Below are 16,211 nucleotides of genomic sequence, written 5' to 3' on the forward strand. Positions count from 1 at the left end.
CATCACTTGCCGATAGAGGGCAAATTTAGATCAGCTCCTGCACTAAGGGTCTTTGAGCTGTGAGAGATCGTGTACAGTGTCTACTGAGACACGGAAACTCGGTTTCATCCGATGAACCGGTCTCTACGTAATTCTGTGGATTCGAACCTGCAACTTAGGGATTTACTCCTTACATTGACAATGTATTCTCAAGGGCGAATTAACGGTATTTTGCCCCAAGTTTCAGATGGTGGACAGGGTCATAGTCATACAGCGTACCACTGTTCTTAAAAAGAAATTCAGTGATATCTGATATCAAGTATTTGCCATGAGTACCTGGCTGTTCGTGTTGATTGATTTTTTTTGTTGTTTACATTTTCACTCATTTTGAGACGCAACGACTGGCCGAAGGGGTCTGCGAATTCTAGACCTATACTCGACATTCAGGCCCATTGAGTAGTGGGGAATATTTTTCATGCCAGCATCATACTTCGACACGGATGGACCAGTCTCCACGTCCCGCGGTGGAGATAGGACTACGTGTTTCTCCATCAGATCATTAAGTCGACAAGAGATTGGATGGCGCAATAATGCGATGACGATGAAGCGATATATAAAGCGATGACGATTCTGCGATGGTGCGACATGATGCGATGACGATGGTGCGATAGCACGATGGAGCGATAGTGAAAATCGCATTATCATCATCATGGCGTCATCACTTCATCGTCATCGCATTATCTCGTCAGCGAGCTATAATGGGATAGTGAAATGATTTTTTAAAAAATTTGAACATATTTTACAATGTAATAAATATCATAGATTGCAGTTAAGCGTGATGTTTCACGTTACGTCACGATCTAGTTTGACAGATGCACCCACCGTAAACAATTCACGCACCCACTGTGTGATTGGTCAACTCATATTATCAACATTGACACGAAATAGTCTGCTGCATGAGCATCCAATCAGGGATTGGAAGAAACTTCCAGTCGTAAAGCTTGCGGTTAGGAGGCGTGTACTATTTACCTTGAGCGCAGCTGTCATCATAGGTTGTGACGTTATGCAAATTTTCACACTTAACTGGAATTGATAATACATAAATGGACTGGGCAACAGGCATAGCCTATATATATATATAAACCCTGCCCACTGAACTACACGGCCCCAAAGGGACCAGCAACTGTAATCAAATATTAATAATACATTACCGTCCCTGTGCCAATAAAAGAGAACTTTTAGTCTTTCCGATCCTCTATCGTCGTTCTTGCCTTTTCTTTACTTTTCGGGGTTAGTTAGATTGTTTCAAAGAATTTCAGAGAAAAGTAAAACAACATTATTATAGTAAGCAGAATATCATCGTCTCAAGCCACGGTCCGGAGTCCACATAAAGCTCTCTCCTCCAGAATGATAGAGTATCGTACATTTTGGCCGTGGTTTGCGACGATGGCAGAATATATGACTCAGCGTTTTTTTAACTCGATCGGTATCAAGATACTGCTAGCAGGCTACAGAAATAAATGATTAAGAAATATTAAGATTTTGTATCAAGTGCAACAAATCTTTATTTTATGATATTGTTTAATACTTCAACGTATTTTGATATATGCACATTTAATTTCATGACAGTTTTTTCAAGAATGAAATTTAACCCTAAATTTGGAAATTTTTAAAAGGGGGCTCCCTTCCTCCCAAAACCGTCAACCCAGGTAGTAAATTAATTCAAAAGTCTGAATCTACATGTAGTTTGAAGACTAAATTGCAATTAAACAGTATATTTATTATGAACACAGACTGATTTATTTTTATCAAACTTGGCATTGTTATTTTGAATACTTAGTGTCTATAAATAATTAAAGGAATGTGGGTTTATTCAGGCTGAACAGCTTTTGAACATGTTGAATAGACTTGAAATTAATTAATACGGGTCGCTAGTCGCGTTCCAGGTGACTGACCAGAAGACAAGAGGTCAGCAGAAGGAAAACAACACAGGACATGGATAGTGCATACAAAGAGGTAGGTATAAACTGCTGTATAATTTCTTAAGTTCGGCGAGAAAGCCTTGATCTTTGTCTCAGCTACCTATACACGTTATATCACAGTGACACATCTGTTTCTATTGCATTGCGATACTTATATCCATCAGCTGTGTAGATCAGTAGATATATATTGTCGAAAAGCAAACGGTTGTTTTCTATATACATATATATTTCTCTACTGCTCTGCTACTGCTCTGGATTTCTTCTTGGTGTTATATATGAATTGGCTAAGGCTACCTGTACCCAGTTTTGGCTGAACTATATACACGTATACGTAATTATATATATTTATACATACATAACATCAATTCTGGGCGTTACCATTTGACCCAATCTTACTTTACAGTATTTCAAAATATCTAAATTATTCTTTATTCTTGTTCGGTTTTCACCTTATTCAAAACTTCTTTTGCTATTTTTACAATTTACATTTCTGAAATGTCGCCCGCGTTGCACAAAGGTTATGGGAAGCGGAAAGGGCAAAAATTACCATAATGAGAAAACAAACAATTATTATAATTTCAACGAACATAAAAACATAACAAATGACATATAATGCATTATCAACAGAACTTTTTTCAAAACAAATATACATTTAAGCAAAAACAACGACAACGTACGTAACAAACATATATGAATGCAAAACAAACGATCATTTTTGCAGAACAAACACACATAAAAACACGACAAACGAAAAAAAAATCTTAAAGTATCAAACTTTGCGCGTGTGATGCACATATTAACTAAATATTCTTCAGTTAAAGCATCTGAATCAGCCATAATCCTCGTTGCACGTATACTGAAATATATGGAGATAACGAACAGTATTCAAGATGAAAAGTCCATTAAACAATACAAAATAGGAGCAGAGCAAACATGGATCTCCAAAATATCAAGGATAGGATCAGGAGCCATGGAGGAGTGAGCATCCCCTGCCCACCGGTCAGTTATTATTTTGTTAGATTGTTTAATTTGATAAAACTGATTTTTCTTTTTCAAAAAAACTTTGCGTCAACAACAATTGAATTGATTCCGAATTTTTGAGGTTTATATATTTTAAGTACACCTGTATCTTCTGACATATTCTCTTGTTTTGAAGTCTTAAAGTCCAATATTCATCGTTGCAACAACTTAATGAAATAGTCATGTTATCTTGATCTTGAATACTGTTCGTTATCTCCATAGGTTACTTCTTAAATACAGTAGGTTTTGGACCTTCAGAAAAAGAGACGCTTCTGTCACCCCTTCAATAAAACTGACACTTAATAGTCAAATGATACATTTACTCCACGTGTACTTTGTCAACGAAATCGGAAATATACAATATATCCACTGACCTAAATCTCTGGAAGTGGCTGATTGATCCCTTATCAATACATTACAACTCTATGACAAAAATGCTGACTAAATTTTGCTTAGTCTCTGAACTTTAAACGATAAAAGGATTTATTTATCTCTAGTTACTTTATTCAAACGCTGCAACAAAAGGACTGACTGACTGACTAAATTTTGCCCCAGATATTTCGTCCAGTAAAGAGTACACGATGTACCTACAAATCAATGGCTATAAATCGTCTAACAGTTTTATCATGTGTTTGTGTATTTTGTTACAGGACGAGCACACCTACGACTATATCGATTCCAGTGCCTTCAGTAATTATGCATACGAGGGTCATACTAGTATCCAGAAGAACAGAGAGGTATTCCAACCCACCCCTCCAAAAAGGTATGGCGTCTACCGGAGTTAGAATACCAGCATATTGTATTGGAAAATATTAAGCTTCAAATAAATGTTTTTGATTGCCTTGATATCTAAAGATAATTAGTGATTGTTTCAAGTGATTACGTAAATATACTTAAAGAATTCAATTCAAAAATCCTACATAAAATACTTGAAAGTAGGTAGAAATCGGGAATGCGAGAGAATTGCGGTTGTATATTTCATTTATTAATTTATATAATATTGACTTAAATTAAAATTTAAAATGCACAAAAGAATTTACAAAATATAAGACACATGCATCATTCATAAAAGGTAGCGTTTTTTGAAGTCAAATGTTTGATAAATCCTTCTTTTCCTCGTGTAGATCATCTCTTTCCATCAGTCGTCAGAACCGATGTTTGTTTGTGTCTGTCATCGTTGGTGTCCTTATAGTTATCATCACTGTTGTCGTCGTTATTGTCGTCAAAAGTAAGTTTGACAGAATTGACTTGGATAATCTATAAAACTACATGGTTTCATTAGTAAAAATACACTATTACACATTTCGTATATATATTGTTGATTTTTCTCATTATTTTATCAAATTTTATCTGTTAAAAGTTTGAAATTAGAAAGGTTTAAATTCCAAGTATTTATTACTAAGAAATTTAAAGTTTTAACGATGTACCCAGGTATCATTAGATTCTCACTCAGTATATCTATAAAGAATCATGAAAGATGTGAACATAATGTAAAATTAAACGAATTAGAAAACTTATAAAATAAATACTTATCATATTTTGTTTTCAGAGAAAAATGAAAGTAAACCCCAGACACCAATGGGTACGTCAAAGCTCATTTCATTTTACACTTTCCATGAAAACACATTTCAGAATTTTTTAGTAAAGGAAATGCATGACTTTCAAACAGAATTTTAAAAAAGATGATTTTTAATATTTATAGAATATAAGCCATGATATTTTTAGAATGCGTGTAATATTTATAGAATTTAAGTCATGATACTTACAGAATTTGAGGCCACCATGACCCTAGTAACTCCATGGCAACCAGAGTACTCTGACCCCGACAGTGAGGTATATCAGAGATTTACATCTACCCTCCTGGCCCAGGTACGAGAGTCTTTTACATTAATTGAGCATAAAGAAGGACACTACTATCATACTTTTAATACTACCATATACTTTGTGTGAAATTCACTTTGAAAGCAAATGCAAGAATTTCAGATTAGAGTATCATTTGAATATAAGTAAAAGGCCTTGTTATTTCGAAAGAAAATGTTTTTTTTAAAAAATCTTATAGTCTTTTTTTTTTTTTTAGATTTATATATTTTTGTCTTACATTTGATCCTAAAACTCACTTTAATTTTAATATACTTTTTCAAGAAACAATTCCATCAATCAACAATACCTTTTAAACCATACATTGAGGTTAGGAAGGGAAAGGGGGGGCTTTATTTCGATATTTGCATGTTCCTACACAGGTTGCTAAAAATTCCAGAATCATTTACTTCTTATATTAACCATTAGTTACCCCTTTCTTACGTAGAAAAAAATATATTGATAATTTTTACCTCACCGCTTGGTATTTGACACAGATATGGTAAAAAAATCTTTTGCACTGATTTCACTTGTATTCGCAAAGAATGACAAAATGATCACTCTTCAACTTTGAAATAGAATTCTTAATGTCACTACATGTACCATTCCACAGAATACTCTAGTTTACTGACTTTTATCCTGTTTGTTAGACAGAGGATGGTATAAGAGAAAGTGAAGTTGGCATGGACCTGGATTTCATCGTCATTTCAAATTTAAGGTATTTTTTTTAAAAATGCCAAAAGAAAAAAAATTCTTTTCCAATAAAAAAAACTTCGTATCTTCTTTATAAAAGTGCTTTATGAAGAAAAGATATATGTCTATTTTTCAGCCCAGGAAGCGTGATTTGTGATATCAAAATCTTTATGAAAACTGCCAAGTACTCAGTGAACGGAGCGTCACGTGACGTAACTCCCATTGTAATTCTGAGTACAATTACAGAAATCGTGAGGAAGGCCAAACAAGACAACCCAGCGTCACTTCTGGCAAAAGTCGACACAGCAGAAATAAGTGTCAGACAGCCGCAAACAGGTGCTTAGCTGTCTTTACTATTGACATCAGCAAAAACAGATTTTTTTACACTTTAATTTAAGAATGTTTTTTATAAGGTGTCTTTAAAATCTCTTGTAGTCTAGAAACTCCATAGTTGTTAATTAATTTGGTATATGCTTTATCATGCATATAATTCTGGTAAAATACAAAAATATAGGAAAACACATTTCCATAAAAGTAAATTTTTAATGACCTAAGTAAAAGTGAAGCATTGAAAATTGACATTAATGGAAGTAATTTTACAGGGGCACACTCTGGTACAGAATCAACAAGAAGTCCACCACAAACTTCAATGACCGCCATAAGATCATCATCAACAACAAAAACAACAACGACGACGACAACCACATCGTCCATAACAACATCAGTATTCCGCCGGACTTCGTCAAGTGTATCCTCTTCTCCATCCACTAGTACTGACATAACACCAGATATGATTCCGGGGAATGGTAAGTCTACTTTACACACGTACACCCCAAAAAAATGGAAGACGAAAATTCAAACAATATTGTAAAATGTGTTGTATTTCTTTACGCATTAAGTATTTGATAAACAAAACAAAAAAAAAAAAAAGAAACATAATGCTTGTCCAGCCACGTAGCATCGTTTTAGAAAGGGGGGGGGGGGGGGGCAACCAGATTTTTTTTTTTACTTACTTGAAAATTTTGACAAGCAAAAAAGAATAAATAGATAAATAAAAAAAAAAAATTAAAAAAAAGGAAAATCGCCCAAACTCAAAAATCCTTTTTCGTGAAGGGGGGGGGATGGAAGGGGAGGGGGGGGGGGTGTTGAGACTAATTTTTTCAATGCCAACTTCTTTTAGTGCCAATTTCTATGTACTGAAAAAAACTACATACACTACATTTCCCATCTAGGCCCAAAATTCAACCGAAAAGTTGGATTGACATTAAACCAGTACTTAGTAGTACATGTATTCCACATTGGTTATCTGGCATTGTCACTGTTTACAAATAATTAACTAAGGTATTTCCATCAATGATTATCAAAATTTTGATTTTCAGTATCAATATACAAGACAGATTTAGAGCTCCATACCTTTATTGTGTTCTCTTAATAACATAAATTGTTTTTGAACAACAAAAAAAATGATTGCTTTTGTTAAAAATCTTTTCAGAATACTGCCGATATACTGAGTTTTTAAAAGTTAATTATAAATCTAAAACTTTTGTAGATTCACCTTGTAGAAACATTACCTACTTGGAGACAGTGCTCTTCATGTCATGTTATGATGACGATGCATATAACCGAGCTTTTCAGTCTAACGACCTGACAACAGCGTTATGTAGGTAGGTTTCATAGAAATTCGTAGTAAAACCTTAATGAATCAGGTTCTTGTGGACAAGTACTACTCCCCCCCCCCACCCCCCCACCCCACCTGATTTTCAACCCTGGAGCTGGGACCTTTTTTTCATATAAATGATATTTAGTTATATATCATGTATATACCGTACACGATAAAATGGGGGAAAATGCAAAATAATTACCGGGTATTAAAATCTTTATATGCACAAAAATATATGAAAAAATGTCCTACAACCATAAATAAATTGTACGTTAATGTAGATTATCCCTTTGGTTTTTTTTTTATTAGCAATAATAGCATTATATTCAAATGGAAAAAGTCTGAAGCACGGAGCGATGCTTAGTTTCTTCCAGAAATTGATACTGCATTTAGGGTTATTTTCATCCTTTTAGCCTTGTGAACAATATTGCCCCGTTTTGAATTCGCCAAGTCACATTTCCGTTTTATTTTACATAATCTTTACAACCTTCTGTGGAATGTTTCAGATTTCTTGATAAAACAATTCGCTGCATAGTTCAAGAAGTTGCTAAAGATACTGGGATTACCTGCAGCAGAGCTCAGCAAAATCAGTTTATAGAGCAGAATGCAGACAACATCCAGATACTTCTTGTAATAGACCCAAGGATGTGTGAGTATTAACCTCTTCTGTACCATTATATCCTTATTTTTAAGGATGATATTGACTATACCCATTGAATTTAAAATTCACAGACTCAGAGACAGTTGAGATTTTCAATAGCTAAAGTACAAGTTTCAAAAGCCTCAAATACCATGTTAATCTGTATGTAGGTCTCTTCAACTGAAATGAAATGGATCCATAGTCAGTATCAACTGTCAGCATGATTTTGACAAGTCATTATCTATTAATGAAAGGGCTGAATTATATATACAATACGAACTTTTACCTAGAGATCTGTGTATCTGTTCATGTGTCTCAAACCAAAGAATCAAATTTAAATATATGAACATATGTTTTCATTAGCAGAATTGTTCCCTTCATCGTGAAAATATTTCCACTCAGATTTTAAAAACTAATAATTTAATTCTAGTTGTAACGCTTTATTTGATTGGATAAAAAATTATTTTATACTGTATAAAATGGGTTGCCTACGTCACAATGACTTGCGTCAGAAACGTATTAATCCGCCTGACGTTACATTCAAATTTTGTACAAATTGAAGTCATTTTGTTTGTACAATGATCGTTTTTTCTTACATTAAATGAATGAAAATTAAATTATAAGGAATGAATAAAATAGCTACCCATTTTATACGGTATAAACTGGGTTGGAACAGTTTACGCTTTTTTATAAACCGCTTCGCGGTTTATAAAGCGTAAACTGCCCCAACCCAGTTTATACCGTATAAAATGGGTAGCTATTAAATTCATTCCTTAATTAATATTCACTAAATGTACGATAATTTTGTTTACCGTTAACTGTTCTTTATTTTCCTCAGGTCTATCCTCCAGTCCTTTTCCATCTTTTGAAACGTCCACCTCCACTGCCTACCCAGAACCGGATATGACGACATCAGCCATCATAACAAACAGTGGTTGTGTTTTTCTAAAACATTTATCTTTATATCGACTTTGAATAAAACTTTTATCTAAAAAGGAGAAAAAGATTGTTTGTAACAAGATTCAATAAATAATACCATCAACTTTTTGTGTGTAATTAATCCATAAACATAAAATATCATAACACCTCCATGTAAATTCAATCACTCCATTGTAACGTCATTACAATATTGGTATTGTAGGATCACCATGTGAAAATTCATCATACTTAGAACAGTTGCTACTTACAAAATGTGTAGACTACTCAAGATACGTTCAAGTGTCTCAGTCAGACAGCACAGTAAAATGCAGGTATGTATAAATCAAAAATTATAACACAAGTTTCGAGCTAATGCTCAATTTTACAGCATGAAAATAAACAGGTTGAAAAGTCTCCTATAATGAAATATATGGAGATAACGAAGTACCCAAGTTCAAAAGTCCTAAAACAGTATAAAATAGGAGCAGAGAAAACACGGACCTCCAAAATATCAGAGGTGGCATCAGGTGCCATTGAGGAGTGAACTTTCCCTGCCAACTGGTCAACCCGCCGTGTTCTCCTTGTCATGATCGGGAAATAACGGGAAAATCCGTCTTCAATTCAGTGTAAAATAATGGACTAACAATTAGTATGAAAAACGTCAGTCAGTGTTTGATTTAAATGATTTATTGTATTTGCTGACAAGGTCATTGTATCGGCCATATAGAACTTACGAAATGATAACTTTATACGTGACTGCTGATGACATTGTTTCATCAACTTGTTTGTCAATAATTTACCTCGTTTTAGAAATTTTTGTACAAACGTAGAGCATGCTCTTGCGTATCGAATCAGCTGAGATATATACACTCCGTATGCATGCAGGTGATGAAGATATATTGCTGCATAAGTAAGGGAAGTTGACGATAGAAAAGTTAAAGTCGTCACGTTTATCATAGAACTTGATTTTTAGATTACCGTTGAAAATGATAAAAATGGTTTACATTTTTTGGAGTGCCTGTATTATTACAAATCACTGCTGAACCATTCTTATGGTAAGTAAAATTTTGTTTTCTTTATTTTCAGCTTTGTAGGTGACGCCATTGCGTGCGTAATAAAAAACGTTTACAATGAGACAGGTGTCCGTTGTACCAAAAATCAGAGAGATGCAGTTATTAAGCAGAACGCTGATTTAGTACAACGTCTTCTGTCAATAGATATATCAACATGTGAGTATTATTTCAACATGTAAAACACTACACCTATACTTTGCAGACAGTTCACTTGATTGTAAATTAATTGCTGCACAAAATTTACTTTACTATTATTATTTTATAAGGATGAATGTTAGAAAAAACAAAAAAAAAATGAATGTTTGATTTGCTATTTATTTATTTGTGGATTTATTTTTGTTTTACATGATTCAAACATCAATAATTTTCTTAAATATTAACAAACAGTAGACTATGTATCATGTACAAAATTCTTATTAGTCATAAAGCATAAATTAGTACCGTTTTAAACCCGATTGTCTGATTACTTATGTCTGCTAAAAAGGTGACACTGTACCATTTTTCCGTCCAACTTCTACAGAGTTTTTTCCTTGCAGATCAATTATGCGAGTATCAGAGATGATTTGATAATTAATTTTGACAAAAATATCAGTTACAGTTGTTGAGCTATAACGTTGCCTAAAGGGTACATAATTTATTCAGACAACGTCGCCTTCTATTTTCAAGAAAGGAGATTTTTATTTAAATTTACAGATCAATGTTATGAGGGTCATTCAATAAGTAATGCAACATACAGTATTATCATAATAAATGTTGAGGCATTTGATATTTTTTTTCACAGTTGAAAAGTTTTACTTAAGAGGTCCTAAAGACTGAAAACCCCATGCATTTTCTTATTGTCTTTGCAAAGGAATTCACTTTTAAAGTTAGCATGGTCACTACACTAAGCGAAAAACTGTTTATAAATGATCTCTGCCAAAAAAAAAAAAAGAAAAGAAAAGAATGAAAATAACAGTGTATGTGAAAACGGTGCTTTTTACTTAAATCGCCGAAGAATTCATATTTACATTGTAAGATGATTTTATATGTAGAAAAAAGAAATCCTTTTCAGGTGGATTCTATAACTCAGAAGAAAAAAGGAGATTTTAAATATTACAATCAATATGGCTGATTAAAATTCGGGGTGACACCAAAAAATATCGGTGTTATGTGCCGCATGATATCGGAAAATGCTAAATTTAAATGGAAAGACATCATAAAGATACTATAAAACATTAAATCATCACAGCATTTCGAAGACTTTCGACAAAGAAAAAAAAATAACAATATTTCTATCAGATAGGTGCACTATTTTCTTACAAATGCCTTAGAGAATACATGCGGTAAATGTGGCAACGGTCTTTTTTAAAAAATGGGGTTTTTGTTAAATAGAAGATTTGATAATCTTGCTTGATAGATGACAAAACATAGGTGCACTTTTTTATAGCCGAAAAATACGATTAATAATGAAATAAAAATGTGGAATCAAAGAAAATGTGTCATTTTATTACGATAAATAAAAGCAAGTGCTTCAAACATGTTTTATTAGTTTTCGTGTATTTAGAGGGATCCGTTAGAACATGTACATATATCCAAATGAAGGACTAGCAATGGTATCTTTTATGTTAGAATCGCACAAAGTAAAGTTAAGCAGAGTTATTGCAAGGGTAGTCCAAATTTCGGTGACTTAAGAGTACTTTTCCTGTGCCTGACAACGCAGTTGCATGTATGCTAAGAGAAATAAGACGTGAGATTTTTTTTCCCCAAAACACATGAAAATAATCAAGGGAAGATTGTACAATGTCAGATATGTCATGGGAAATGATATTCGTCAGTGCCTTTGGGGCATCCCTAAAGATGAGTATGCTGAGGCTTTTTGTGCATGGATACACAAAGACATAATAAATGTGTAAAGGGTAAAAGGGAATGCCTTCAAGGACTGAAACTATTAAAAATATGTATTATGTACCTTTTCATATTTTTAGATGAAATGTTGCATTATTTATTGAAAGACCCTCGTACAATATCAGAGATGTGTATACATGTTGTACTTGGATGTTACTAGCAATTCCTCTTAATTCATTAGACAAATACTATAGCTTTTGGATACAAAATGTATTCATAGGGTACATTGGTTTCATACTATGTTGAGATGTTACTTTCACTTTCAGAATAGGAATTTTTTATCAATTCAGTGGTAAAGGAAAATACCACACTTGTCTATGAAAAAGGTATCGAAGACAAAACAATTGGAAACCAAAAAATAAATACAAAAGCAGCATGCATACCTTTAATAATTAGAATGGATTTACTCTTAGTATATGATATAAGATTTTTAATGTATAATAATTTGATACTATTATATTGATTTATTTTTAATCTTTTCAGGTTTTCCTATGTAGAAAATAACAACCATTCGGGAATATGGTAGAAAATAGACCCGGTTCTTTCATCCAAGGATACTAAGAGAAAGCCACGGGCATTATTTTATGCAGGGCTTTAGGATTGTACATTAATTTCACAAGATAGGCATATGAAAAGGCATTTTAAATACATGTACCTAAATCCTGTAAACAATACTGAAGGACTGAAGAATTTCTACAAATAGATTTCCTTAAAACAAAAATTACTGAAAACTTTGCTTTTTAATTCGACAAGCAAACATTATAAGATTTTGTTTAAAGACATGGGGTTTTACTTGTAATTTTTTTTTTTGCATTGAAAAATGGTAAAATTATAGCCAAATTGTATGAATTTAAAAAAAGGTTTAAATTGGAGGATTTTTTGGACTGAAATATTATGTGTTGTATTATAAAAATAATGTTTCATTTGTCGTACTTTTTTATCCTACAGAATCTCTATTGAAATACATGTAAAACTTTTTGGTTCATTAGTTCCATTGAAAGTACGATTTTTCTGAATTTGACTTGACTTGGACTATATTTGTTTTGTTTGTGTTATATTTGATTGTCCTTATATAGAAAGTTTTCCTGGCGATGACGTACTTTGTTTTTCGATTATTATATAAAATTCTGAGATGTAAAATACATGTACTATTATAGTTGCATATCAGCTTATAGTATAAATAGTCCCATCAAAACCTTTGAAGGGCATTAATTGACATTATTACTTTTACTTATACTTTGTGCCTATTGTTTTTATTTTTGTAACTTATTAAAACGTTTATGATTAAAACATAACAAAATAAAAAGTAATTTGAAATTTAATGTTTCATTTCTTCAGACAACTGTCAATTATCAAACTTAAAGCTGAACACGACTCCTAAATAGGCATATGCCATTTTCGATATCATCTACGATACATCAACTCCTCAGATTCGTTACATCTGACTGCTTTATTGTCACGGGTATCAGCGTGGAATGGCGACCGCGTTCGTGCTGGTCATCTTACATTACCTTTGTTTGCATTTTATTGCAGTTATTTGTATCTGTGTTTGTTTGTACACTGAACTGACCTATAATTGTAAGTTTCTTTGGTATCTTACTTTCCTGTATTTGACGAAGTATTACGTTAGTATTTTGGCTACTGAGTGCTGTGTAGCATACGTCCGTCTACACCGGAGTCGACTGATACACTGAAAAGAGAAAAGTCCTGCCCTTTATATAGGGGTCTGCAGGTATAGTGATTCTCCGAACAAAAATAGTGGACACATTCCTTTTACGAATCGTATACATCATTTTCTTTCCAAAGGATCTATATTTTCTCTCTTATCAAAAACAGATTAGAATGGAAAGATCGATGATAGCTCTGCATTACTAGTATTTCATAATAATTTTTTTTCAAAGAAAATTTAAACATTCTCCTATTTGCAAATAATATGCTTTACACTTTAATATTTGCTGTTAATAAAAGCAATATAAAACTATCTTTTCAAATATATCAAGGAGAGTCTGATAAATTTCTGAATTTTTAAAATAAGAGATACTTTTTGAATAATTATTAAAAACAATATGATTTATTGATATTTTTATCTTGTATGGAATCTTTAAAAAAACAAGTTACCTACTTAGATTAAGCATTTATTATTGGTAAATTCTGGATTCTGAAATAAAAAAATATATATATATCTCCCTTTCATAAGGTCGATCCAAAGATATATCGACTTCACAGGAAAGCATATCGACCGAACACGAAACACTTCTGTAAAGTCGATATATTTATGGATTGACCGAATTAAAGGGCTATATTTGTTATATTTTTTGATGAGAAAGAAACAAAAAATAATTCTAAAAAAGTTTTTTTTATAAAGTTAATACTATTGTTTGCTTAACAAAACACTCAAAAATTGAAACACTTTTAAAAAGTGTTAGAAATATTCGTTTATGTAAAAGTATAAACACATTAAAAGGGCAAAAATGATCATTCCTTTATGTAGTATGAATGCCCAATGTCCATTTGTATCATGGCTGCGGTGTTTTTCCTTTGAAGTAAAGTGTACAATAACTGGAGATACACCGATGGGCGGAGCCAGCAAAAACTGTGCCGTATAAATAAATTATTGAACACTTACGCGATTTCATCATTTTAAATCACATGTATGTTGAATCTGAATTACAGAATGAAATGGGCTATAATACAAAGGCTAAATTTCTGCAAGTGAAATAAAAGTCTTTTACATAAATAAAATTACAGTGCGTATCCCAAACTACTAAATGCTTTTAAGGAACTCTGCAAATATTCAATCCTCCACAACGAGAAATCAAGTTCTTGACACGAATTTCACACAGAATTATATTAAAATATCACACCTATTGTAATAAACCGCTTTAGCAAAAAAAAAAAAACATCTTTGCCGTGTTCTTTGCTCAACGAGAACAAGTGCAGATGTACTGCATCCACAGATGAAGACCCTGACACAGGCTTTTAGTGAACGCGACAGCTCTCAAATATGTCAAATGATCAACGGGTACCTTTTTTCTGGATTTTCGAATAACATCTGAGTTTTCCTTCTTAACTTCGATTTTTTTCCTGTTTGATATCCAAAGGTTTTCTTGTGATATTCATTAAAATAAAATCCGTGCTTAAATTACGACGGGATGCTGCAATCCGACGTCCTTTCTCATGAACACACACACGCAAAATGAGTTTATTAAAAATACTGGCAGGAAGGAGAGATTATCCATGCGGTCACCTGACAAAAACTACATTTTCTATTGGTGTAATTAAAAATCATGCATATTATTTATAATATGACGTTTGATTGGCCATGATACAAGAAAGTTATTGAATATTTATTATGGTGTATCCTGATTTATTTGGACGAAGGGCGGAGACTCGTGCTTCGCACTCGTCACCGCCCTTCGCCCAAATAACTCAGGATACACCATAATAAATATACAATAACTATTACTTACACAATACAGATCGGGAACAGAGCAAACACGAACCTCCAAAAACATCAGAGATGGGATCAGGTACCATGGAGGATCGAGCATCCCCTGCTGACTGTCAATTCCGCCTTGTGCTCCTTGTCATGATCGGGAAAAAAGGGTGAAAAGTCCCAGACAATTCAATATAAAAATTATGGCCTAACAATTAGTATGAAAATACCAGCGTGTGTTTGACTTAATTGGTTGTATATTTGCCGACAAAGTCATTGTATCGACCAAAAAACTTGCAAAATGATGACTTCACGTGAGTCTTAATATTCTTATTTCATCAACTTGTTTACAAGTAGCTTTCCTCATTTAAAAATAATGTCCATACATGTACGCAGAGCATGGCCTTGCTTATCAAATCAACTACGAGACAAATTCCATCTGCATATGATGTGGATATATTGTTACAAAACAATTGTTCAAAATACGTTGGTCTTCCTTTCTTTTTTTAAAGTTACAAGTACATGTCAAGGCCGTAACTAGGCTCCAATTTTTAGTGAGGCAAGAGTGCTGGGCATTTTTAGTCCCAGAAGGGGCGAGGGTACTACCTAATAGCCAATGATGTGGAAAATCCAGGAGGATGGGGAATCGTGAAACCAGTTACCTGGGTATCAGAAAATAAAACATTTAATCTTAGGAAGTTTTTACGTTTATGAATTGTCGCTCGCTGGCACAGTGGTTAGAGCGTATGGCCGTATGCTCTAGAGTCGCAGACTAAGGAGTTGATCCTTACTTGCGGGTTCGAATCCCACTGCGGGATGTAGACCGGTCCTTCGGATCAGACCGTAAAAATCGAGGTCCTATATCACAGTAAGTGATGGCACAAAAAGATTTTTCACTGTTCAATCATCTTCAGTGACCCTGAAAGCCTAGTGCAGATTTTAAACTTGCAGCCCTCCACTGGCAACTAGTGGTGTCTCGATATGAATGAGAAATTCTTAGAAGGGATGTTTTAACAATCAAACAGTTTACAAAACAAACATTTTGAATTATATTTTATACAGAAATTTA

General features: G+C 33.2%; 1 protein-coding gene across 1 annotated transcript; it reads left to right on the forward strand.

Annotated features, from left to right (window-relative positions):
• The first annotated feature begins 1,947 nt into the window (after window positions 1-1,947).
• Window positions 1,948-12,203, forward strand: LOC134229799 (uncharacterized). The gene is made up of 14 exons (XM_062711588.1): window positions 1,948-1,995; window positions 3,632-3,744; window positions 4,106-4,209; window positions 4,531-4,563; window positions 4,750-4,850; window positions 5,489-5,556; window positions 5,668-5,867; window positions 6,134-6,337; window positions 7,081-7,195; window positions 7,698-7,840; window positions 8,670-8,762; window positions 8,973-9,081; window positions 9,836-9,978; window positions 12,190-12,203. Exons 1-14 carry the CDS (start codon window positions 1,975-1,977, stop codon window positions 12,201-12,203), a joined length of 1,461 nt encoding a protein of 486 aa, XP_062567572.1. The 5' UTR covers window positions 1,948-1,974.
• Window positions 12,204-16,211: the final 4,008 nt, after the last annotated feature.

This window comes from Saccostrea cucullata, unplaced genomic scaffold, assembly GCF_032062105.1.
Source record: "Saccostrea cucullata isolate Sc308-1 unplaced genomic scaffold, CSIRO_AGI_Scuc_v1 ctg114, whole genome shotgun sequence".
In the NCBI taxonomy this organism is placed as follows: domain Eukaryota; kingdom Metazoa; phylum Mollusca; class Bivalvia; order Ostreida; family Ostreidae; genus Saccostrea; species Saccostrea cuccullata.